The sequence below is a fragment of the Vidua chalybeata genome, chromosome 2, assembly GCF_026979565.1.
Source record: "Vidua chalybeata isolate OUT-0048 chromosome 2, bVidCha1 merged haplotype, whole genome shotgun sequence".
NCBI classification, from domain to species: domain Eukaryota; kingdom Metazoa; phylum Chordata; class Aves; order Passeriformes; family Viduidae; genus Vidua; species Vidua chalybeata.
The window spans coordinates 23698094-23725805 of NC_071531.1; the positions used below are offsets into that span (position 1 = coordinate 23698094).

At 34.3% G+C, this 27712-nt stretch overlaps 1 protein-coding gene across 1 annotated transcript in view; it reads left to right on the forward strand.

Moving 5' to 3' along the window:
* Window positions 1-27712, forward strand: part of MYO16 (myosin XVI) — a 353672-nt gene that overhangs the window by 255141 nt on the left and 70819 nt on the right. Inside the window, exons 22-27 of the mRNA XM_053935810.1 lie at window positions 3921-4073; window positions 4806-5006; window positions 13500-13575; window positions 16203-16378; window positions 21016-21096; window positions 21350-21555. Of these exons, the coding sequence (XP_053791785.1) occupies window positions 3921-4073; window positions 4806-5006; window positions 13500-13575; window positions 16203-16378; window positions 21016-21096; window positions 21350-21555 (893 nt within the window). The remainder of the gene's footprint in view (window positions 1-3920; window positions 4074-4805; window positions 5007-13499; window positions 13576-16202; window positions 16379-21015; window positions 21097-21349; window positions 21556-27712) is intronic.

The window sequence follows — 27712 nt, forward strand, 5'->3', positions numbered from 1 at the left end:
AAAAGAAATCTGTGTTAGATCCTATTAGCCCTAAAAGGCAAAGGAAGAAATATAATGGTTCTGGTTTTGTTATAAATTCCTTAGAAATATTCTGATGGGTACTATACATAAAGAAAAGGATGTTGAAATGTTTGGGTAGCATATATAAAGGGGAGCACCATTCAAGACACTTCTAAAAAATAAGTGTCAAGCTTAGGTTTAAAAATATTTTCTGAATCCAGCCTCAGAAAAAAGATGATTCTGTATTTCATTATCTTAGAAATTAAATTTTTGAGGAATGTTAGAGCACTTCCCTGCAGGTTAAATTTGACATTGTTACTTCATCATCTCAACCCATAAATTAGGGCCTGATAGATGTGTTGAAATGACAGCTGTTAGCTTTACTCCATGCTCTGAATACACATTCCTTGGGAGGGTTAATCCTTCTGCATGACCGAAGGATGTAAATGAGCTTTCCAAAGGGTCTTTGCATCCATCTTTCCCTCACTGATTGACAGTCACCAAGTTTGCTTTCCACAGATTTCCTTCTTTGGCAATGCCTTTTTCAAATAGGCCTAAGAGACTGAAAATGAATAGAGTGAAGAGCAGGAAAATTTCATTAGTCATGGGTGCTTTTCTCTCTTCAGAGCACAGTACAATTTTGGTATTACCTAAATTTTAATTTGAAGTGTATTTAGTGGTATTAACTGTTCAAATGTGATGAAAGAAGAGAGATCAAGCTAATGCTGTCTAATGTGAGAATACTTACTGCTTTTACTAAATGCTACTGTATTATTTTCCAAAATCTAAATTTTAAGTGGTGTTGCAAGTTATGGGATTTTTATTTAGGTTTTTGGTTTTGTTTTGTTTTTTCTTTTTTTAATACTTGAACAACTTTTTTTTTCTTCTAATAATATTCTGAAAGGATTTCTTAGAGAAGACAGACAAATATATGGTGCATTTCTTTTCACTGAGAGGTGATAGTGAGTTAATGTAAAAAAGACTGGTAGAAAGATAACTACTTAGAAGACATAATATGGAGTCCATGAGATGTGTATCAAGAGCAGTTTAACAATATTTAATGACAAGAAGTACCATAGGTAATGTCTAGTAATGCTGCTAGTTAAAGCAAATATAGTTCATAAAGTTCTCCAAATATTTGTTTTAGGTAAAAATCTATTTGAGTGATTTGTTTTTTTGGTTTTTTTTTTTTTGTTTTGTTTTGTTTTTTTTTTTTTTTTTTTTTTTTTTTTTTTTTTTTGTTTGTTTTTTGTTTTTTTTTTGGTTTTTTTTGTTTTTTTAATTACTGTCATATTTCAGTCTAATTTACATATTAAATACATGTTTAATAAATGTGATTCTATGACATTTTCAAATCTTTGGACAGAAAGTATATAATTATTTATGTAATACTTAGAAGACTTGAAGAAAAATAATTAGGATTTGCAAAGCTAGTTTAGTTCATATTCATCCCATTCCTACATTCCATCTGCTTTAACTATTACATCAACCTGTGCCAAGCTTTTAATTTGAAACATTCATTTCATTACCTTTTCCCAGCAGGTTGTATAAAACATTGAAATGGAGAAAGAACCGATGAGAATGTATTGCTTTCCAGCAGCCCCTGGCTGAACTCCTGGTTCTCGTTCTGCAGAGCTGTCTCTCAGCCACTGCTCTGGAGAGAACAGAGCAGAACTTGGGGCAGTTTGCAGTTTGTACAAGTGCTTGAGCTGCTTTCTGCCCTGGTCTGCAGTACCTTAGTGTCATTGTGGCAAGTCTGCCAGTCGGTGACAATGTTGCTTATGTTGCTAAGAAGCACCTCAGTGTATGCCATAATACACTGGTTGGTAGAATTTAAAAATTTGGAACTTGGTTTTTTCTTTATCATCTATGAATGTTTTAACAAATTACTATTCCTTTTATTTTGCTACTTAAAACCAATGCTTTTTATCAGATCTTTGTAAGACGTGTCAAAGACAATCTTTCCTTTGTCTCAAATTGTGTAGTTCAAAAATTTTGCTGTACAGTCAGGCTTTGAAACACTTTTTAAAATGCATTTTAAGAGATTGGCTCATGATAAAAAGTAAGCTTGACTTTATAGGGATTTTGACAGCTTTTCTTATTGTAGAATACACCTTTGTAAAGTTGAATGACCTGGTTCTCTAAATAAGTCGTCTGCAAATAAAGATGTATACAGCATGCATCATTTTAAGGCTTTACCATATTCTGCAAAAAGTGTAAGCTTGTCTGCTTTATAAAATGATGTTAACAAGCTTCTGGAAAAAAATTGTAATTAGAATTCCAGAAGTGATCAGTAAAGCACAGTTTTCCTGCCACAGAGTTAAAAAAGCTGTCTTTTCCATAAAATAAGAAGATACTGCAAGTCAGTTGTATACTTCTGTTGTTAATAAGATAGCAATCTGAATGTTTATAAATCCCACTTTAAAGAAATATTGCTTTTATTTGAGGCTGTCTTTTGTCTGCATTGTCATGCATTAGTAAAGACAGTTAATAGACATCTGGTTGTAAAATGAGCTTTGTCTCATTTCTTCTTGCTGTTTTTCACACTAGTCTATTTTATTGTATAGCAAGTACAAGTTGGCTATGCTAACAGGATGTGTTAATGGAAAATTCAGGCAACTCTTACACATTACTTGGGTTCTTTTCCCTCATCTGGATGTTAAGCCATGTTAGGACTGATCAAAATAATTCATACCTTTTAATCTGACTTGCTGGTAGAAGTGCTTTACACACTTTATTCATGGAAGATATAGTTAACGGCTGGACAACACAAATATGTGACTAGTTTAGACTGAAAAGCAAATGCATGCAGGCAATCCTTGTATCATCCCTCATATGAAGTGTTCTTACACCCTTTTAGGAGTTTCTGTTTTCTTAATTTCTTAGTCCTAGTTTATGTAGCATTGGGGGAGGTTTTCAAATTTTTGACTAAAATTTCCACTTTAATGTCAAAAAAACGATTAAAACATTTATTCCACAAGGTTATTAAATATTTACTTATTTTAGCAGGTGGGCTTTGAATAAAATACAAAAGCACACTAATAAACTGATACCTGTTTTTATTTGAAAATTAGATTTCTGTGAATCTATTTAGTTGTACATCCTATAAGGCAATCAAAGAAAATGTTTTACAAGTTCCTACACTATTTATCTCCCCAAAGGTTGAACTTTTCTATAGAACACCATTTTCTTCCCAGCCTTCCCTTAGAATATGTATAAAATGGAGAGCAGCATCTAACAAAATGTCCCTAGGGGTTTTATAGGTTTTGGTAAAATACAATGAGCTCTTCAGGGATTGCTTTAGACTTCAGTGGCATTGTATGTGGAAACAGGGTTTTGTCTTTTTTAGCACTGAGTTAACTACAGACTCAGGATCTTAAACAAATATGTAGGGTTTTTTTGGTTTTTTTTTTTTTTTTTTTTTTTTGTTTTTTTTTTTTTTGTTTTGTTTTGTTTTGTTTTTTTTTTTGTTTTGTTTTTGTTTTTGGTTTGTTTTTGTTTTTGGTTTTTTTTGTTTTGTTTTGTTTTTTTTTTTCCTAAAAGCACATTGTATTTGTATAATTTTCCCAAATATAAAATGCAGAAGAAAATTAAATATACCAATAGATATGTAGAATTACCCTTCTTCATTCAATGGAATCAGTGTGAATTTCCAGTATTTGATAATACTGATATTTGATAACTCTTAAGTGGAATTCACAATGAATTGTGCAGACAGAAAATTGTGTATTCCCAATTTAACTTTAATGGTTGTTAAAATCTAAATTTCCCTAGGGTCTTCCTAAATTTGTGGTCTACCAAGAGATACCATATTGTGGATTGAGATTTCTTCAAATTCAGTATTAGACATGCAGTAAAACCTACATTGATTAATGATCCAGTAAACGTCTAATATATATTTTTTCTTCATTTTACAATAGCTGTGTGTCAACATGACCAATGAGAAGATACACCAGTACATCAATGAAGTGCTTTTCCTACAAGAGCAAGCAGAATGTGTACAAGAGGGAGTTGCCATGGAAACAATGTATTCTCCTGGTAACCATACTGCAGTCTTGGATTTTTTCTTTCAGGTAGTTTCCAGATCCATTTTACACCATGTATATTTATACATAATCTGTGCATGTTAGGCTAATACAAACTTTTGCTTGTATTTTCCAATTTATGAATCTTCAGACAAGGTTATGGGTCAAAGAGGCCACATCGCAGTGGCTCACAGAACTTAGTAACAGAACTGAGGAAGGGCTGAGGAGGATGCAGCCTGTACTGATTCACGGGTAGCCTCCGTGTGTCGTGGCACAGCGACTGCTGCCATAGGGCTGACGAGGCTCTGTTCTGAGCCTGGCAGCTTCTTTAGTGCCTGAAGCTGGTTTCTGGACAACTTCTAAGAAGCAAGTAACAAAATCATTGTGTTTGTATAACCTTCTCGAATATAAAATGCAGAAGAATATTAAATATACCAATAGATATGTAGAATTACTTTTTTTTTTTTGATAATACTGATATTTGATAACTCTTATGTGGAATTCACAATGAATTGTGCAGACAGAAAATTGTGTATTCCCAATTTCTAACAGATTGTTAATAGTGACTATTTTTGGCAACAGAAAAACTGTTCCCTACATTTCCTGTAGAAGGACCAGCCTTGAACACTTACCAAAACATTTTAATCTTTTTTACTTTTCCTGTTTTTTGAGGTGATATATGTTTCTGTTCACTAAATTACAAGCTGTGTTACTCTACAAAGAACAACCGAAATTCAATTTCTCCTGTATAAAATGAGAAAAATCTATTTTTCATTTCAGAAACCATCAGGCTTTTTGTCAATGCTGGATGAAGAAAGTCAATCTATTTGGTCAGTGGAACAGAGCCTTTCTAAACGCATTCAGTCTTACCTGGATACATCAGATACAAATACAGTCTATTCCTCCACAAAAGATGGAAACGGTAACCTTGCCCCAAAGGATCTGGGCTCCACCTTCACTGTTATGCATTATGCTGGGAGGGTAAGTTGTTTGAATGTCATTTACATGCAGTTAATGAAAAAATTAAACAAAACAAAATTTTACATGGCTTCTCAAACTCCTGGCTATAAATAGGTTTTCACTGTCAAGTGCTAAATTCTCAGAGGACAACTTAGAATCTCAATGCCATATCTAGTGTATAAAATGTGTAGCTTACATCACAACATGCAGGATATGGGCTACCTAGTTCTTGCTCCTAAATTTTGTCTTCCTTGTAAGCATTTAATGTAGAAAGCTGTGATTCAGACCCCTCAGCATAGATGTTTAATGCCATTCTAGTTGGCTTCACTTTGAATACAGATGTGGTTCTGGAACAGTACAGGTTCCCTGTAGCTCCTCTGCTGTATATGTAGATACCTGGGTTACCAGTATGAATCTGGTAAAAAAATCAAAACCAAAAACCCCACTGTTTCTATTACTAGTCATAATTTTTTCTTCTACAAAAACCCCAGAATATGCTAAATGTCTTTCAGGATGACTGTAAAATTAGATTAATATTTTTTTATTCTTCTGCCTGCAGTGTTCACAGGAATAGTGTAATCAGTTCTTTTAAATAGACATCTTACCCTTTTTTTCCCAATACTTCATTTTCAAATTGTCCTCACAATCAAGTACAACTCAAAGCAAGCAAGTTAGATATGTGTTTAAAGGGATAGTTTTTTTGTTGTGGGTTTTTTTTTTTAATAATCTGAAAGTGTTATAAATAGAGACAGATCTATTTTGTGGCTCCTCATTTGCTGATGGAAGTCTGGAGTTGTGTTTTGATACCAGCAAATTTGTTCCTACCCAGTGATAGAAATGTGGTCATTAGGGAAAGGACTATTTGAGTACTGCTTAAGTTCCTAACCCAAATACTCTGAATAACTCCCTGTAGGTTCTTCTTTCACCACAAAGCCTTCTACTTAGAAGAAAACTATTTTCCAAAGTTAAGTGGTTTGAATACCTCCACTACTGGGACTTGTCAGTAGGAATGTGGGCACGCAGTGGTTAGATAACAGTACAACCAAGATTTTGTGAAACTTACTAGGACTTCAAGTGATGGAATAAAGAACTGACCATGAACTTCAGATGTCTACTTTAATTTATAAACTTTTTTATTCTAGTTACATAAGTATTTTTAATGCCTTTCTGCTTATACAATTTTATCATAAGAGCTCAAAAAGCTCTTACGGCAGCACTTGAAACTTGACATGGCAGCAGCAGCAAGTCATCTACATTAAAATCACAACCAGAATAATAAGCAAATTTCTTCAAAATTGAAGAAACTTTTGTCTTATTCCCTGAAGAAGTATTCAGAAGATTTATAAAGACCAGTATTTCACATTCTGAAAGTTAAACTGTGAGTGGTAAAGAGGACACTTTTCAGTAAGATGTGTTTTAATCTTGCATGGTTGTTTAGATTTTTTTTGTTTTATAACATAGACTCTTGGTTTCACCTTTTCCTAATAATAGTAATGACATTTAATCTAAAAGCATGAACAAACAGACAGCTCTTGAAGAAATGTAAATCCACACATTCTTTTGAAGTCAGTGGAGATCCTTTGATTTACACTGGCCAAGGAACTATTCCAGTCAGGTTGTTCTTTGCATCCTTACAATAGTAAAATGCTTAGCCCTGCCAAAACAGAAAAGTTCTCTTGCAACTGCTTAACTCTGTTTGCTTTAATAGTAATGGAGCTAAATCCTTAAAGACACTTGCATTTTTGGTATCTTGTGAGACTGTTAACTAGGTGTCATAGACTGAAATCGCCAGTGTTTCATGATATTTATATAAAACTTTGATGATAGTGTGACTGTACTAAATGATACAAATTGAGTTTATTCTGAGACTACGATATCTTCATATGTTGAGAACCTGAATATGAAAAACTCAGATTTTAAAACTGCTGATGCTGTTCTTTATATTGCACTATTACTACATTCAGTAACTTTTTGTAGAAGTCATTGGTGATATATGCTTTATTAAAATTGTTAAAGGATAAGGCTTTTAAGTACATCAGAATTTATTGGCCCTCAAAAATAAGAATTTCATATATAAAGTATCAATATCGTTTGGCAGGTTTTGAGACCCTTTTTTATAGTTTGATATCAATTAAATGGGCCTAACATAAGTGAAGTATAAAGCAATCTTACTCTTGATTTTTGCGTTCAGAAATCTCCAAATTTAAAACAAGGGATCTTAATTTTATTCTCACCACATTTTTCACTGATTTTTACTCCTTTAACTTGGTAAAGCTTTTCTGTATTTACATGAGTATAACTGCAAGATGAATCAGACCCAGAGGGTAGAGCAAGAATTAGCAGTAAATTGTGACAGGTAATGAAACATGAAAGTCTTCATTTCTAGCGTTAATCATTTATGCCCAGGTAACTGGGCTGGCAGTTGAGGAGGAAATCACACTGAATGCAGCAGGCTCTGTGTGAAGGCAGACATCCTGATTTCTCTAGGTAACAGTTGTAACTGCAATGTATTTTACAGCCAGCGTTAAAGAGCTACTCTGAGTCACCAAAAAAAAAAAAAAAAAAAAAAGGTAATATTCTGTGTTGGCCCTTGGTAAAAACTACTTATGACCCTTGTAATTTGTGCCTCTTTTCATAAATAGTGTATGCTGGTCAAAGTCCAGAATTAATTAGGTTCATTTCTTTACTCAGACACTTGCAGTAGCTATTTTAGCAAGTCAGAAGTGCAGTTAAACTGGAAAATGCAGTTATTAAAAATACTTCTTTACTCAAAAGACCGACTTTTGTATATTTAACTGAGATTGACAGACAGCTTTTTGTGAACAAAAGTGATATATCCAGTTTTATATTCTGAGACAATTACAGCTGATTACACAGATGTGTCCATGCAGTTTTAAAGACCTCTAATATGTTCATACGTGGTGAAATTTTGTGTCAGGATACAGGTAGAGAAATTATATTATCTTCCAGTATCAAGTCTTTTTAATTGAATATGTCATGAATTGGGAAGTATTGTGCATTTCCTTAAGTTTCTTGCTCAGCAACTTTTCCTAAGCCTAATTATGCTGTATTATTGATCCAAGCCTTAAACTATCCCAGAAAAAGCAGTACTGAGAGAAAAAGAGAAGATAGAATGGGTCAGAGTTAAAAGAAAGAAAGCACAATGTTGAATTGAGACAAAGAATGCACAGGAGGCTCAAAGTAACATGTAAGGAGCAAAAGAAATCTAAATAATTTGGAATCCATAATTAATTTTCTGGCTGAATTAATACTTCAAGGAAGTCTGCATGTATGATATCATTCTGAGAAACCTTGGATTTTTTCTTATTTTCTTGTCTGTTTTGGAGGGAAGAAAGAGGAACAATATGTACAAGTTAACTTCTGCATATGGAAGAAATCAACATGAGGGTCAGGTATTTTGGTGGAATCTGAGAATGAATATGGTTTTACACAAATGTGACAGAATGATCCAGTGGAAGAGAGAAAATTAATTTTACTTCATTTCTTTTGAATTTTGGTATTATTCCTGAACAAGATTAAATCTGTCTTCTTCTGCATAGGCAATATGATATATTGCTTATGAACACACATGGACACATGCTTAGCAAAGGCCACTGTGAGCATCAGTACTTTATTATATCAAGTATTTTACTTTATCTTCTAGTTTTAATTTTACAGCTGAACAGAATCCTACAATGCCTTGACACATTATGAGTCTTTTTAAAGAGATGTTTAACGTCTCGGTATCTGAGTGCTGTAAGACAAAAAGCTTATCTGTTTTGTTCAGGCTGGAGGTAGAAGAGAATGATTTAGGGGGTTTATGACTAAAAAAAAAAAAATCATAGAGAAAGGCTTTATATGTGCTGTTTAACACATCTCTCTGAATACTGGCAGTCTGATTTCTTCCAGAAAATTTCTGCTCATCTAGGGTATTGTTTTGTTTCTGAGGCCTGATATGGGTATCAGGCTGTGGGTATCCTGAGATTGTGGGCATCCAGAGATTGTCTATGGGGAAGAGGTACATGCAGCACCTTGCAAGTTTGCCTTCAGGTGGCAAAGCGTTTTATGGGTACATCTGACCACCAGCTGAAACTATCCTAAGAATCTGTAATACTGAATGTCTAGGTTCATTTAATGACAACATTAATATTTGCATTGTGGGCTCTCACTTAAGGAAGAGCTTTACATTAATTATATCTTTGAATTGTCAGACATATCAATAGCCATGATTTTTGAAGAATAACATTTCCATCACTGAACTTTCTCAAGGACTCAAAGTTCTTTATTTTTTTTAAATTTTGTGGAATAATTAAGATATCACTAAGTAAATCAGAAATATATTGTCTTAGCACTGTGCCAAGTGACACAGCTTTATCTAATAGCCATATTTAACATAATGGTATCTGCCTCATTGTTCATGTGATCTGAATAATACATTATCATAATTTAAGCTTTCTGCTGTTTAAATTAAACTTGAATTTGCAAACTAAATAAGCCCCTTGTTGCTGTTTGCCTTGCCACTGTTTTGACTTTCTGTACTGTAATAAACTGACCAGACCTAAAGATCAAGTTCTTTGCTCTGTAAACTAGTGCATGTAATGTTCCTTTAAGTGCAGATCAATGTCTCTCATTTCTCAGCTACCTGCATATCAAAAATATCTCTCAGCTGTCAGCTCACCTTCACCAAGGCAGTTTTCTCTCAAATGTTTTGTATATCCCAGGCAGACTCTGAAACTGAATCTCTAAATCTAAAGACAGAAGGAGGTGGATTAATCAATAAGGATGCTTTCATTTTCACTATTTTTCCCCCAGGCTGAATCCCCAGACACAACAATCAAATCAATCTAATCTAAACTGTACCAAGGCACATAAGGGCTACTTGACATTCTGGTTTTCACATAGGCAAGACAGTCTTGCTTTTTCTCCCTTTCTCTCTCTCTTTCTTTCTTTAAGTAGTCTTGATTTGGTATTTTCACTTACTGGAGAAAATGGTAAAACACTTTCCCCCACCCATCTATTTTGTTTCTAAATACTTCCTTCTTTCAAAATGCTATTCTATCACAGTGTTAGAATAAGATTGACAGACTATAAAGTTATTTAGCTCACTCATTGCTTAGAAAAATTTGTTTTGGGAGGTTGATAAACCCAGTGATACTTAAAAAATGGCACATGCAAGCATATCACTCACATTCAAGTACTGGCAGAAAATTAGCAACTACAAGTGTCTCTCTGTGCACCAAATTGTCTTTGGACATGTTCTCAAAAATTTCTCCTTTGCTACATGAACTAATTATTTTCTTATTTCCTAAACTTTACAACACAGGCAAGACTGAGTTTCTCAGTTACATTTTGCTATTAGAATAATAAAATTTTCATTTTTAACTGGGAATGCAGTTAATATTCCAGGTGGCATTTCCCTAGCTTGCTTTAAAATTTCTGCCAAATCTGCCATTAACCATGAGCTTTTTTTGGCCTATCAAAAGATATGAAAATTATTTACCAAAAAAAAAAGAGGATTTTAAGGACTTGATGAAAACTATGTGTAAAGGTGGTCCTATTGATAAAGTATATTGGGATACCAAATAAACTTGGAGAAAATCCCTTAAGCAAGTGAGATGTTATGAGATAGGATACTTTAGGTCAGAAGAAAATATATGCAGTTTTCTGGCATGAAGATAATTAATGAAGCAAAGAGACATGAATATGTAAAAAGATAAGAGGAATACGCAGTTCCCAAAGTCAGCTCTGTGCATATTGGGTGACTCTCCTGTTTTCTGAGTGTTTTAGCTCTTGCTTGTATCTAGTAGTTCTTATGGTATTAAAATCAGCTATGCTAACTTATACGAGCAGAAAACAGGTTCAAAACAAATAAACTTAGGGTGATTTTTTTTCCTCAAACTTAGTAATTAGTGGAACTCCTTGACACAGAGTCTTAAAAGATACTGGAAATGTTAATGAGATCTGGAAACAGAGATTTGAGGAGGAAATGTGAGTCAAGAAATACTAAACACAAAGGTGAGATACAGCCTGCAGGACAAGAGTGCCTTCATGGGCAGAGCCCTGAAAGCTGAGAACAGGACTGGTGACTGACTCAATAGTTTTCCTGAAATATTCAAGACTAGATGAATATTTGGCCATACCCATTATGACTTACGTTAAGCTCTCTTCATTTACGAACTTAAATTTAAAAGGAAAGCAAATCCAACTCAATTTTGTTTTATTCTCTTATAATGAAATAAAACGTAGTGTGAAACAGTATTTTTTTTTTCATAAAAATATTTCAGCTATTCAGATACTATATAAAGGTCTTGTTTCCTTTGGCTAACATAGACATATAGGTTTGCATACTGTCTACCCTAAAAAGTCATCATATAAAGCAAGATAAAGCAAACTGTGATAAATACAAGTGACAATAAAGAGTATGTTTTATAATACTGGACCCATTATCGAAGTAAGTGCACATTTCCTGTCTAAAGCATACAATATTTGCTTGCTTTTTGTCTCCCCAGAATAACTATCCACTGTGCTTGAGTGCCAGCCAATGCAGAGTTTGGACCAGGTTTATTTTACAAACATAATGAAAGGAAACTGAGGGAAATATATGTCCTTTAGGTGGCATGTAGTTTGCCATCTCTGATGAGAGCAAGAGTAAATCAACAAAATTGGCAGCTGGAAGAGGACTTATTTCTTTTTCTATTTTGTGGGACTGGCAATGACTATGGAACCCTAGAGTGTCATTTCACTGAGTCAGTTTTCATGTCTTTAGGCAGTGAATTAATTTACCAAGTCTATGGGAAAATTGTTTAGAGTGTTAACAATTTCTTCATAAAAGGGAATCCCCCTAACTTTTATCTATTTTATTATATGAAATATATCTTATGAATATAGTTCCAGAAGTTTGTGATGTATTATCCCAGCATCAATACTGAAACTTCTCCCCGTTTTAATCTAGGCAGTTAATCATGATATAGTATCTCCCACTGCTGTACTTACCTACTCTTCCCACCAATACTAATTCTCTTCTTCTAATTTAGTGAAAGCCCAAGACACTCAATTAGGATCTGGCATTATGGATTTGTCATATAAGTTCTGTTAATTACCTTTTATGGACCAAGATGACACAACATTTATGTTGAGTACACTAAAGCATTTAATAGTATATTTAAAGAACTCTAATAGTTTGCTAACTGTGTTGTATGTTCTTAGGAAATGCAATTAGAAAATACATAACATTGAATCTGTCATGGAAAAGAACCGTAATTCTCTTGTTATACCTTGTTCATGTCAGATGCCATAGTAATTGCATCATTTGACAATTACTCACTCTATCAGATTATACACTTCCTAATCACATAATTTCTTTTGTGAGCAACATAGCTTTGCATAATTGTCAAGTGACCCCATGGAAAATTAATGCACTGATTAGTGTTATTAATCTTAATTATATATTTACGGCTTTATTAAATGTACAAGGATAAAATTTCCCCAAATACCTAAGGGGTTTAGGATATAGATCCAATACAAAAAATTAAAGAAGGCTTTAGATAGAAACATGGTCCCAAGGTAAATAAAACTGAACTGTATTCTAAGTTCCCATTAATACCTACCTAATCATACAAGTATTGAAATCTATATTTTTCTTTCTTTTTGACTTAAAAATTCCCTTTGGGTTCTACTACTATGTAAGCCAGAGCTTTGTACATATAAAGTCTGTAAATAAGCTAGTTGTTTTGCATCCACCCCCATACAAAGTTTAAAAAAAACAAAAGTGCTCCTTGTCTTAGTGCTCCTTTTGTATACAATGTCTTCAGGGATAGGCTCAGTATTAAAAGAGACATTTGGTTGTATTTCTTAAGTTTGGATGTACCCTCAACACCTCTGGCTAGAACTCAGATTTTGCTCAATTTTTAGTGTGTCTACCACTTGTGTTAGAATTTATCTGCAGTCAGATGACAGATGCAGGGACAATACAGCTATCTATTATTGAAATCACAACATCAGGCAACTGAGGTGACCCACAATTCTTATGGACGTAGTTGTTAGAAATGTAAATGGGATTTGTGTACAATCTATTGACAGAACTTACCTCCAAATGATACATCAATGGTTGGAACTTGTCCTGAGTGTGAGTTTGGACTCACATTGATTTGTCATGATTAGTGGGGTTAGTGTCATTGACAAGGAGATCTGTGAGCTGGGAGTGGCTTGCTCATCCTACAGGGAAAGCATTGTTTAGGTCAGTGTCTCTTGCTTTACAATGCATACTTGATTCAAAGCCTTGTATTGTGGAAATGTTTTAAAATCAGTCCATTGAAATTTCTGTATAGTTGCAGAGGCACATAATGTTCAACAACCAGTTCTGGTCAGCATTGTAGTCACTTAGAAAATGCCAAAAATACCTGATGCCAACCTTTAACTGTTCAGTGGAAAAAAACATAGTTTCATTTCTACTGCTGTAAGATTTTTAAAATATGCATTTGTCATTACTAATGATGTCATAATATTTTATTATAGGTTACATATGAAATTGCTGGTGCAATAGAAAAAAATAAAGATTGCCTTTCACAAAACCTCATATTTGTAATGAAAAGTAAGTAAATGCTTTTGTGGTTACTGTTGCTAGAAACCAAGATATTATGACTTGATTTTAATTTTCATTTTAGTTTTAAGAGACATTTATATATATTTTATTTCCAGTAAAATCACCCTCATCTTTATGAAGTATTTACAGTATTGTTTGAAATTTGCTCTATTTTAAAAGCTTTTAGATTCATGAAGATACAGCATCTTTATCATGTGATGTAATGTGATGTAAAGAAGGTGTAATATGATGGGTGAGAATGACTTACAGAAGACAATGAGTCTGAACTACAGCAAAAATAAAACTCAGAAAATAGGAGAGGGAAATGGGGCTCCCAAAATCATAGAGGCAGCTGTGGGATGTACTCCACTGCTTGAGTACCTTTCTAAAAGCAGTAACTGGTGGGCGTTCTTATGTTTTTCAGTGAATAGATATAAATGTCCATTGAAATGCAAAATTAAATGCCTTTCAGTGTGCATATTGCATAATTATGCCTAATAATAATAATGCAACCAATTAATTAATTAATATTAATTAATGATTCATAATTGGATTAATGAAAACCTGTATCATTTTCCCTTTCTGGAGAGGAAAAAAAAAACAAACATTTTCCTCAGGGAAATGCCAGTGTCGCCCTGAGGTGGCATTTGTCATCTCTCCAACCACTGTGGTGTTTTTCACCTAATATATTATAAACTTATATTTCTTTCCTTAGAAATAGAGGCCTGCTGTTAAAATGTATTTAATTTAGTAATTTTACTGTAAAATTAGCCAAGCACTCTAGTAAAATAATTGATGCATTTTAGAAGCAAAAAGTGTACATTCCAAATGAAGAAAGAAATGACAGAATTTATCTTGAATATAAGCATATTGATTATGGTTTCAGAGATATTACAGTTCTCACTTCTTGGAATATACATAATAATCTACCAAAGAGAAGGTATGACAACTTCCAGTATATTCGATGCGAGAGAGCATTCTTCCATTCTCTCATTAGTCACTTCTGCATTTTCATTGCTGTTTTGTGCAATCAGCTATGCAACTGTTAAAAGGCAAGAATGGAGGATGAGATTTGATATAAAGAGTTTAATATGATGAAGGTGAATATATATACAACTGAGGAGTAATAATAATAATAATAATAATAATAATAATAATAATAATAAATTCTGTGAGCAGAATATTTACAAACATGTAAGTCCTTTAAGGATTAAGTGCCTTCTTTTTTAAGTGATTTAGGCTTAAAACCTGTTGATTGTCAGTGACATATTTCCTTCAGAGTCAGTTCCATAAGTTGTGTAATGTATAACTTAAGTGCATGCATCCTTTGATTTGCATTGAATTTTGTTTCCTCAATCAAAACTTTTAACTATAATAACATTAAAGTAATTTGTATATATGTGTAGGAATGTAGAACATACCTGCTGAAAATTATCAGAAGATATTATTGACATCAGATGTATCTGTTTTAATTCAAAAGACATAACTTCTATGCCTGGCCTAATCTTACTTATTATCGTTTGAACATATGTGTATTGATGTCTACTGATTGTGCTGAAATAATTTCAATTATCTGCTTCCATATCTTCCTCATAATTTTAATGTTCCGGTTAAGTAAGGAACAGCAATCTTCACAGAAGAAGGGAAAAAAATCTATGGCATTTATAGTAAGAAGCCTGTAAACATTTATTAAAGAGCAAACTGAAGATTTTTACCTGCTAAGCTATTATTTATGATGCTTATCCCATTCATCTTTCTGGGGTTTTTGTTTATTTGTATGATGTATGTGATCATAATGCCAGTTTTCTAGTTCTTAAAAAAATTTTTCATAGGAATTCAGTGTGGTTAAGGATGTATCACGAGTTCTTACACTTATTGGTGCTGTGGCAGTACAAGCCACATGTAATTATCATGTTCATCTTAAAAACCCTATGACCATAAATTCATAAAGGATCATTAGACTGAAATTAGGATAAAGTATACTATCTGTCTTAAAATTCAGATTTTTTTTTTGTTTAAAAGCACCTCCTGGAAGTATATGTACAAGTAATAACATATATGTATGCCATTGTCTTTTTTCTGTAAATGTTTTTAAGTGTGGTCTTGATGTAGAGAAAACAAATTTTCTACAGTTCTGTTCTTCGTCTTGCCTTTTTTTACAATCCCTTCTCATGTTTTGTGAATATATAATTCTTTAGTGCAATGAGTGTCTATAATTTATTTTTGTCAAGTGCCTCAATTGTTTCTAAATACTACATATTAGAAAATTGTGCAGAACTCATCTCATACATTGCTTTAATAGATGGATAAATAGGGAATATGTAATGGAACAAAATTCAGAGGTGATAATCCCATAAGTAATTAAGTTTAGACACATTGGTCTGAAGGGTTTTGGTTTATGCCCTCTATTTGTTCAGCACAGGATTTGAATATGTTAAAAATAGTGTTGCGATTTTCAGATATTGAATTTTATTTGGTAATTTTGATAATGCTCATTTTTTAATTTTTCTATTTGTTTTAGGTGTACTTGTTTCATTCTCTCCTACCCTGTGTCTTTTTGCTGACAAATACAACATATATAATTTTCTAACTTATATTTTATCTTCATGCATTTCTTTCTTTTTTTTTATTTCCAGCTAGTGAAAATGTGGTCATCAATCAATTGTTCCAGTCCAAACTGACACAAACTGGATCACTTGTTCCTCCATACCATTCCCTTAAAATCAAAGGGTGTAAAGCAGCTTTGCTCAGTAAAAAAACATCTGTAACCTGTGCAAGTGGAGAAGCAAAGAAGTATATTGAACTCAGCAAGGTAAGAATTTGGAATTCTTTCTGCTTTTGGCTCCTTGAAGATTTTTCTCTTATTTTGTAATTTCTGAAATCATCTTGTTCTCTGCTTCATTCTCTGTAGTCATTATGCTATTAAAATAATTTAGTACTTAGTATCAGCACTAAAGCAGCAAAAGTGAGAAAAGGTTCTAATTTATGAACACGAATAATTCTGGTTCAGAAATCTCTTTCTTGAACTCTTGGAGCAGAAGTTCAAACAAGATGATGAGGTCCTTCAAACCTGAATCATTCCAGGATTGCCTGGTTCTAGGGCTTATTAGCACTGAATGCAGTCTTACCAATTTTTGTCTCCTTGAATGACTTTACGATGAATAGTTCAGCAAATTAAGACATAGCAAGTATAAAAATAAAATTTTAATGTCCTTATTATGTCAACATGAGAAGATTTCTGGTTTGATAAATACAGTTTTGTGTGGTTTTGTATGAAGATCAAAATGTAAATTTTGGTCGCCACTGTTATTTTAAATGGTCTCTTATAGTAAATTTTCCCAGTTAATTTTAAATCAAATCAAATATGCCTCATGTCTGAACTTACCTCTTTTCCTGCTAACTAAGTCGGACAAAAAAGTTAAAAGAAAAACCCAAACAAACACCAACCACAAACCATAAACAAAAACAAAAAAGAGAGAGGCACAGGAAACTTAATTAAACTTTGAAGATAATCAGAAAATTAATTGTTCATATCACATGGAACATCTCTCTTGAAAAGAAATAATGTGATTTAGTGAGTTAATTCATGACAGAGCTTTGGAATTTATCCTTCTAGAAAAGAAGCACGCACTTCTCGCACGAAATTCTGCGTCAGCTGCCTCACCAGGCTTCTTGAATCTTACAACTCTATTTTTGGTTTAGAGCTGCATAAAATTGATTCTGTCATGGGATTAAGGAGCCTGCACTCGTGTCATTGTGGAAGGCTTTAGCAATGGGACTTTCCTTATAGTCCCCCTGCTGATAACAGAATAATTCCTGACTACTGTTCTTGTCAGTAATCTCAGTGGAAAAACTTAAGCTGAAGTGAATGGTGTTGGTTTAAGGCTATATTTAGCAAACAGCTGAGGCCTTACAAGGTGCCTACAGGTGCCTTTCCAATGTAGTGGAAGCTTCCTAGAGGAAGCTTCCTAAGGATGTGAAAAAGATCCTTGTCCCATACATGGGAGGAAGCGTGAAAAGCATATCTGAGTTAGAAGCCTAATCAAACCAGGGCAATACACTGCACAGTTGGGAATCTCTGAAATGATGCTGCTTTTGATATGTCCAGAATAGCTTTTAACCTGTAGTTACTCTCTTGAGAGACAGAAGACGTTCAAAGCCTTTGGGAAGCGTGATATTTGAAGTCAGAAATTTCAGATTCAGTGAGAATGCTGTAAACCTTTAGGCATTAGTTGGAAGGTGGGAAGAACTTCATCCTTCATCTGTCTGCAGAGACAAGGATGGCTTTGCTTCTCAAACACAGGCTTTGAGAAAGGCTGTGCAGGTGAGCTAGAACACTTTGTTGATACTAAGTTGGCCTAATTTGAGCAAGGTACTGTGCTGCCCTGCAGAACTAGAGCAGAACTTTAGGATTCTAAGCTGTTCCATTGGCAAAAAGCAACACTTGTTTTTTTTTGAATAGGCACTCAATGCAGGAGCTGGAAGTAGGTAAGTGCTTAAATTCTATTGTGGATCAAGCCCACATCTGTAACTGTGCAGTCCCAAATAATTCCTTCCCTTTTTCAATATAGCTTTGAAAATCTGCTGTGGTGGACTGAAATAATGTTGGGTTTGTTATTTCTTACTGTAATTGCAAATGCAATGTAAGGGGCTTTTTCCTGTCAGCTTAACATTTAAATTATTATGAGTTGGAAAAACATGACCACTGTATTTTTATTGGAGTGTATTCAGAGGTTAATTGCAACAAAGGAAAGAAAAAAATAGAATAGAGAAGGGAGAGAAGGAGGGACATTAAAGCAAAGATTATAAACCAGAGACTGACATTCCTTTTATATCTGAAGTTTGAGTCACAGCATACATCATACTGGAGGCTGTAGGAATCATGCAATGGAAGGTACACATGGTGCTGTGTATGGGCAGATACCTAGTCTCCACCATATCCAGGGAAGCGAATTAGAGAAAGTTAAAGTCAAATAGGATTTTGTTGTGAGTCCCCTCCTCTTTCATCTTGTCACTTCAATCCTATCTAAATACTAGGTTATATAATCATAAATGTCTATAAATGTCTATAATTATGCTATGTATCTGTGTACCTTTCCATAAATGACTCTTGATGCTCAGCATGCTGGCATAAGTAAGGATACCTCTTTGAACTAATGCTATAATGGTAGGATCCAAGACAACAATGCATCCATTCTAAGGCAGACATGAACAGATCTGTTAGCTGGCCAGCAGTTTGGAGCACAAAAGGAGTCACAGGAATTTGGGGATGCCAGCTCGAGTCTCTGTCTCTGTGACTTATGAAGATCATGTGCCCTTTTCAAATAAAAGATATCTTCATTGACACTACAGCTCTTGCTCACATCAACTCTTGTTTTTCTCTAATCTTTTCCTGGTGCACATTTTGGCGCTGTTGTCTTCGCCACACTTTGGAGGAATTAGTTGGTTTCAGAGTTTATACAGGAAAAGTCTTTAGATATTTTTTAGGAGGATAGGACTTTTAGCTTCTTAACAGAGATTTCAAATACATATATGTGGGGGGGGTTTCTGTAGATTAGAGGTACAAGATATTCCAATGTAAAGCTGTATATTACAGGGTAATAGAGAGGTACAGCTTGGGTGATATAGCCTTTTTCCTTAGCCCACAGGTGAAGATTAAAGATGTCCAAGTTTGGAGAGTTTGAATTAAATTAATTTGTCTTTTTTTCATTTTCCATTTGTTTTCTCTGTCTCATTCTGAAACAATTTTTTCTTTCCCATGTCAAGTCACATGTAACATGGGAGAGCTGGCAGGAATCTTAGCATCTGAAGTGTTGTTCCTAGATCTTCAACTAAGTCAGGAAACAATCTTGAACTATTGATTTAAATATTGAGAGGAAGGGGTGACAGCATTATCCGTAAGGTGGAGAAAATTCTATTTTGGTTATATTCCTCAGTAAATTTTAAACTTTAACTGAAAAGTGTCATTGGCATGCTAGTGGTTCTTTTTATGAGAAAAACTGGAACAAGCAGATCTCTTTTACTTTTTAGTTTTTAAGTTAAGGGTGAATTTGCCTTTAAAACCTTATTGCATCCTAGTAAGTGAAATAAAAAAGAGCTCCAGAGTTTAGCATGGTGAGTAGAAAATTGCTTGAACTACAATATTTTTAACGGCATTTGGCTTGAGTGGGCCAAGCTGAGAAGATGTTTTTTTGATAAAACTGGAAAAAGGAGTAGGCCAGAATATGCTGACTCAATAGAAAGGGATTTTTATGGGATAAGTGGACTGAAGAAAGGCAATGGAGAGTCAGAGGTGAAAAGGTTGTCATTGATAAGGGGGTTTAAATCTCACAGCTTTGCCAAATCCTGGAATGCAATAATTTTGCCAGCCTTTCTGTAGAAAGATTAAAAAATTCTAAATTCTGTGACCACTTTTAGTATGATTATTGCCATTTCAGTCTCAAAGATAGGAAGTAGGGCAGCAAAAAATAAATTCATTTTCCCCTCCCAATTCTGGTGTATGGGGTAACATTGGTTCTAATGAGATAGGAAGTTGTTAATAATTATGTCTCTAATTGGTGAAAATGTACTAAAAAGGAGAAGTTTAACTGTGCTCACATGTGCAAGAAAAAATGAGAAGATTTTTTAAAAATATTTCTATTGTTGTTTTGCTGTTGAGATTTTTTAAAATGATCTGTACTCTTATATTTACTGACTTAAACACCTGTCAAAAGCATAAGGCACCTTCTTACAGAGTTACAGAATTGTGCTACTTCTAGACTCTATGGGATGCTAACTGCACAAGTTCTGCTTCTGCCACGAAGTTCTGAAACGTGTTGATTTGCCCAGTTATTTGTAAAAGGTGTATTATCATCATAATGTATGTAGCTGCTTTTGAAATCAAAACTTACTCACCAGTCATGGCTCTGCAAATGTCTGAGGATATTTATCCACTTCCTATTTCTTTCTGAAACTCAATCCTTGTCTATGGCGCTGTGTTTGCACAAATTTTTGCCTTCATTAGGCAACTGCAACAATGACAATAAAGGCCTACTGCCCATCTTAAGATCACAGAATCACAGAATCACAGAATAATGAGGTTGGAAGAGACCTCTATGATCATCGAGTCCAACCTATGCCTTAACACCTCAACTAGACTATAGCACCAAGTGCCATGTGCAGTCTTTTTTTAAACACATCCAAAGATGGTGATTCTACCACCTCCCTGGGAAGACAATTCCAGTACTTTATTATTCTTTCAGTGAAATTTTTTTTCCTAATATCCAACCTGTACCTTCCCTGATGTAGCTTGAGACTGTGTCCTCTTGTTCGTCAGTTGCTGCCCGGTGGAAGAGACCGACCCCCACCTGTGTACAACCTCCCTTCAGGAAGTTGTAGAGAGCAATAAGGTCACCTCTAAGCCTCCTCTTCTCCAGGCTAAAATTGTGTGCATGCTTTTCTCTTCCACAGCTGCTGAAAAAGAAAGGAACATCCTCATTTCTTCAGAGACTGGAACGAGGGGGCCCAACCACTGTGGCAATACAACTCAGGGTCAGTGAACATCTTATGGACAGAAATTTGCAAAAGACTCTCCAGATGTTTAAAAGGCAGGATTATCCTCTGCAAATTGCAATGGAAGAAAGTAAAGTCTTATGTTTGAGAAAGCTACTTGCATGGTCTGGTCAACCCTTTTGAGAAAATGATGTTAAAAAGTTAGGAAGAGCATATGTATTGAACAATTGTCTTAGCTGCACAAGAATGATTGATAATTGTTTGTTTGTTTGTTTGTTTGTTTTTCCCCCAGAAATCACTTGCAGATATTATTGGGAAGCTGCAGAACTGCACACCACATTCCGTTCATTGTATAAAACCTAATAACTCCAAGCTGCCAGATACTTTTGATAATTTTTATGTGTCTGCTCAACTGCAGTATATTGGTGTTCTAGACATGGTCAAAATTATCCGACATGGGTATCCAATACGTCTCTCTTTCACAGACTTCTTGTCAAGGTAAATTCTTTCAAATTTCATAAAGCCTTTTTTCCTACCTACAGTACAAATCCTTTTGTCATGCTCTGGTAGTGCTTGCAATGTTGTTTTGCTTATGAGACTTTCAGACTTTTTTCAAAGAAAACCTTGTCTGCCTGAAAGGGGTATTGGCCTGTTGAATTGAACAAATAATGAACTTTAGGAATATATTTATAAATTGATGCATTTATAAAATTTATATTGATATGTAGAAATATATTTATAAAGATCATCAGAAAAATTAAGTTTTAAAAGTTTGACCTCATTAAAAAGCCCTTTTTTATAATTTATATCATTTGCATGATTTAAAATATATAAAATATTGCATATTGTCTGCAGATAATTAAAAAGGAGAAGGCGAAATAGTCTAATTTTTCAGCTTTCTAGGTGTAGGTGTCATGGGTTCATTATTTTTATCTCATAGGCTGGATTTGTTTATGCCTGGTCATGAGGTACTAATGCTCATACCACAACTCCATTTTTATTATTGCTAGAAATCAGTGACATATTGAATTAATGTGAAAAGACAAAAAGGTCAGCTTCTGTCGGCAGGCAAACTCTTGTTCCCCATTCCTAGTTCAGTATTGGGATTTTGGGTCACTTAATTCTTAAAAGATTCAAGAAAGAAAGAGGATTGTCTTACCCAAGAAGTATTTGTTTAGCAGCCTCATGCACTCAAGAGAAGTTCCATCTCTCTGCATGTTCTACTCCTTGATTAATGTATATCAGCCAGTCATGATCTAGCCTTATTTTACTTCTGAAAAACAGCATTAGCTGCTTACACATTCTATTTCTTTCATAAATAAACTGTCTGTGCCCTACCAAAATATTCATCCTCCAGTGTGAATCAAGCTGGGCAGGCTGGTTGAGGAGAAGATGCACATAATGGGAGATTTGGGAAAGCTTTCATGTTCTGAAATTCCATGGGCAATCTCTGTACAGCCATTTCTATATAACTGAACTGGACCTTCAAGGTACTATTGCATGAGCACCGTGCCACAACCTTTCCAGCTGTTGAATCCTTACTGTGATTTCTGGCAGATATTTGCTTCCTTGTCACCCAGCCTCTTTCACTGCAATTCCCAGATACAGGCTGGGAGTTACCACAAGCCTAGGATCAGTCCTGGTGGGCAATGTCTAGGCTGCTGCTCTCTTTTGGAGGGTAAAGGAAATCAACCATGTGTACAAAGGTAATTTTCAGTGCCAGAGAACAGCACTCTTAACAGTATAAGGACAAGTCTGGCATATTTTCTTAATTTTGAAAAGTTTTGTTAAAAATGTAAATTCAGTCATTTTCATCCACGCCTTCAGGTACCTCCCAAAGGCAAATTTTTACATGAAAGTCTAGAGGACATCTGGTGTCTCACAATAAATATTTATTTGCAGTAACAAGGGTAACACAAGACTAGCAAAAAACACCAACAATATGATGCCAGCAACACTTATGCTGTTAAAGTATTCTGATTTTGTTACTCTCTAATCTTTATCCCTTTTCCTCCACAATAAAGTACCTTTGCAGTTTTTTTGCAGCTGAGCCCCTGCTATTTTTACATATTTACATCAGGTCATAATAATTTTATTGTTACACATAAAATGAATTAAACAGTGATGGGGCTAGCATGGTGTCACCAAAAATGAAGTTCATTTTATAATATTCCCTGTGACTGTATATTGAACCTACTCAGAGGTTAGCAATAATGACTGCATACAGTCTCTCAATACTGCTGAATTTTTAGATTGGTGTGCAAATAGAAACATGGACTATTGAAAAAGACCATCAGCATTGTGAGGCTTTTTACAGTAGTCATCTGTGCCACGCAGGCCAAAGCTTATCTTCCTTTGTGGAGCTTTTCACTTTACTCATCATGACAAGTTAACCTTCATATTCACATTCAGTGTATTTGGATAATTCATTCCATTAATAGTTTAAGAATGTGGCTATTTGTTCTTTTATTGGTTGAATGCATGAAATTTTTAAGCAGAAAATACATTATTAGACTGCATTTCAAAAGTAATGTCAGTTCTTAATGCTATATGCTTTTTCAGCCAATGGACTGCAGGTAAGAGAGGAATATTGAATTCAGAGACTTTGAGTTACCTTTTCAAAAAGTTTCCTAAAAACCTTAATTTGTGCTACATTTCTATATTGCCTTGGTAACTGAACAGGATATTTTTAGAAACCAGATAATTAGTTTCAGTGATGTTTTTTGTTAACTGTTTTGTTGACTGTTCAGCCGTACTCTGGTCTTGTCTTACTATTTATTGATTGGAATGAGAAATGATTTTGTCATATTTCCATATAGGTTTACAGACCTGAAGCTGATGGAATTTTTCACCTTTCAAATTCTTATTTCCTTTGCTGTCAAACTGGTATTTCTAATATTCTAAAGAGAATTTGTGGCCCTAATCCCAAGTGGAATTCCCAAAAGATAGGGAATTACTATCCTCCCTCATCATCCCTGCAGTTTTTCTGCATTTACTTTTTGGTCTTCTTTATCATATAGGTAATGGGTTCAGAATTCAAAATAGCTATTAATTAAAAATTAAACCACTTTTTTTTCTGGTTGCTTACAAGAAGAAAGGATGTTTGAATTAGGAGACTTTGTGGCAAAGAGTTGGAATGTTGGAAAACCTATATTCTATCACCAATCAGACAGTAGCAGTTCATTCTTAATTGGATGAATTTGAATAAATTTCTACTGCTATCTAATTAGGGATTAATATGACTTGTATTTAACCTATTTATGAGTTCCATTTGAACTCCTACAATGGCTTAAGAGAGAGGTAGCTAAAGAAATGTCATATTTTGCAAGAGCATATCTTCCTGGGCTACAAAGCTTAATCATTATTTCTGGTGCTATCCTTTTGGATCTCTGCTTCTGCTTCTGTCTTATCAAAGTAAAAGTTGCCAGCTGTGAGGTGAACCCCTCAATCACCAAAGTTTGCTGATCAGAAGAGAAATCTTGTGGAAATTCTCATTATTAAATGGAATCTGTGGCACTTTTTCTCAATGAATATATTAAAAAAAATGAGAATTCATAACATCAGATACTATTAAATCCTGTTAAAGTAGGATAATTAAGAAATTATATATGTGATTTCAACAGATTTGCCAGCTCCAGATGCAGTGTTTCTGCTGAATTTATCTGCAGTGTTGGCTGAATTTCTAAAGCGCTGTGAGCAGAGAGACAGGGATCAGTTTTTACCTTACCTTAAAAACAGAAAACCTTGAGTAATGCACATGTTACAGTCTTGGAAAAGTTTATCCATATATTTTGCTTATTATCTTCAGAATGGTTCTCAGTGGACTATTTTTTTTTTAAATTCTAGCCTTGCTTTTTAAGTCAAGGCAGTGGCATAAACAAATTTTTAAAGGGTTTAAAGTTTCCAATTTGCAGTCTAAATTGTACACATAGGTAAAGTATCCTCAAATATCTTTTTTTCTTGGAAGAAAGAAAACAGTAAAATAGCCATGTAATTAGCAACTGTCTGCAGATGACTGTTTCTTTCCAGTATTTAGTGTTTTGATATCTTACTTTAAATTGTTTCTGTTTTAAAATATATCTAATTTAGAATAAGATATACAAAAAGCCCATTAATATAAATTGTAATTTATTATGGTTTTGGTAGTCGGTGCCATGGAATAGGAAAAGTAAGTATCAAGTGTCTGCACTGTTTCCAGTGCAGAACAATAGGGCTCAGAAACTCTCTGGGGCACAAACAGAGCCTTGTTATACAAGCTTAATATCTAGAATCTAATCTCTTGCATCAATTAATAAAATGGATCCTGGCTGACTTTTGTGTCATTCACCTCACGTGGTGCTCAAGGAAGACATGCAAAAGCCATTTTGAATATAAATTTTTTAAAGTAATTATAGTGATCCAAGACCTATAAGGTGACCTCAACAAAGTACAAGAATACTACTGTTCAGGGATGTTCAGGTAAAAATGAGGCAATAAGGTGTTTTGTTTAACTCCCTCTGAAAAATTTTGTTTTGGTAGCATCCTCCTCTACAAACACTCCATGTTCTCTAAATTGAAATAGAAATTAAAATAATTTCTTCTTTCTACTTTAATGCTGCTCACCAAGTTGCTGAAATATACTCAGTTCTTTTCTCTGACCGTATTTCAATTTCCTTCCTTTCTTTCCTTCCTTTCTTTCCAAGGAAGAATTTATGCACTACTGACTCAGAAACTGAGGTTCACATGTCCGCATTTTCTTGTGTCTGGGACACTGCTTAGCAGTGTCTCTCCTTAGCAGGAGACTGCAAGGTCCGGTTACACAGGTCCTTAAATGAGGCATCTGTGTTAGCCTTCCCTGCCAGTTTACAGGAAACACTCAGAGCTGTTGAAGCTCAGGATAACCTCTGTGGATTACTGGAACTGATAAGCAATTTGAGCCTCTCACTTAGCAGATAAGAATGGCACAATTTCTTTGGCAAAAATCGTGTTGTTCAAAAAGTCCAAATTCTAGTGTCCTGTTCCTTGCATTTATTTCTGCACTTTTTGAGTGTTTCTCGGAATTTCATTACTGTCTCTCAGGTTTCTAGATGGTCTTTCCTGGGTTTAATTCTATCAACTTACCCTTATGTTTTCCATCATGGAGGTCCCATTCTGACTTCTGTTGCTGCTTAAGGAAGAACAGACAAAATTCATAGTCTGAAGGAGAACATGAAGGCTGTATGTAGATACATTCCTTACAGTATGATGGCAAGAAGAGACAAGTCACTAGAATATTATGATTTACTATTTCTAATAATCTTTTAAAATTTCTTAAATTGCACCAATTTAATCTTTAGTTTTACCTAGGCTAATTCAGCCATGAAGCTTTATAAGTAGTTATTTATCTTGTTAAGACAGTGTCAGATGCTTGTTTGGAGGTACAATGTCATGCCTTCTTCCTTCTCCTCCTCCTTGTCCTTTTTCCCTTCCCACTTCTTCCCCATCTTCTCCTCTTTTTTTCCTTCTTCTCCCTCCTTTCATAATCTAATCTTGCTCTCCTATATAAATAAGGTAAAAAATATCTAAATCACCAACTGTAAGCTTTATTAAAAATTGAAATAAAGAGTTAGCATTCTGATGATTTTTTGTTTTAAAGTAACTTCAAAAGATGGTGAAACATCAATTTTAATAGGAAATATTAGGAGGGAAGAATATGGAACACAATGATAATGGATTCTTATGGTAATCATAGCAGTAAGGGTGAAAAAGGTATGTTCAAAGACTGTTCTAGTTACCGGTTTTCCTCTGATTTTGGTATGAAGTTCCTAATTTGTTCTTCAAGCTGCACTAAACTGCAGATCCTGAATTCTGTACTTCTAGTCAGGGCAGCATTAATTGATAATTAAATGCTCCAATAGTGGTCTTTACATCAAAACTTTAGCACTTCAGCGTACTAAATTATTATTAACTCTTTCAAATAATTGACTTTGCTAAGAGATCATTCTGAAGAGATATCTTGTTTCCTCAGGAAAGATTATGTTAATGCTGGTATCACTGCTTAGTCAAGTAATGTCTGTCCTTTTCCTATAAAGCCCTTTTTAATAGCTATCATAATATTTTCACCAAATTCATGCTATTAGCTGATGATGTGTTGTTTACATTTGTAAATCATATGTGTGAGTCATCATTGTATATCCAAACTCCCTTTGTCCATAAACATTTTGTTGTTGACTTTTTTCCTCTTTCTTTCCCCTCTCCCTTTTTTTAAATCTTGAAAGCAGGGAAGCTATAATGTTTTATAATATATAATTTTTGAATTTAAAAAGTCAGCAGAACATTTCAGACTCTCATGAGTAAGTTAGGGCATTAGTGAGAATGATGTGCAGAGCAGATTGCAAAATGATGGGTCATCATCACACTAGCCCTTTCAGCTTTATTGTCTGCTATGCAGCATCAGTAATCTCATAGAGCACTACATTGATATATGCCATGATACCTTAAATCTTTGCAAGGAGAGCAAGAAGCAATCTGACCGGTGCTACAAAAGCAGTATTTCATTAAAGTAGATGTAATGATATCAATTTATATCAAATGGCAGTCTTGCCATTGTGGAGTTTGTCGCTTCAGACCTAGAGCTGGAAGTGATATTTCTGATTGAGGATAATCATTTTTATTTGTCTTTCTTTCAGAATGCAAG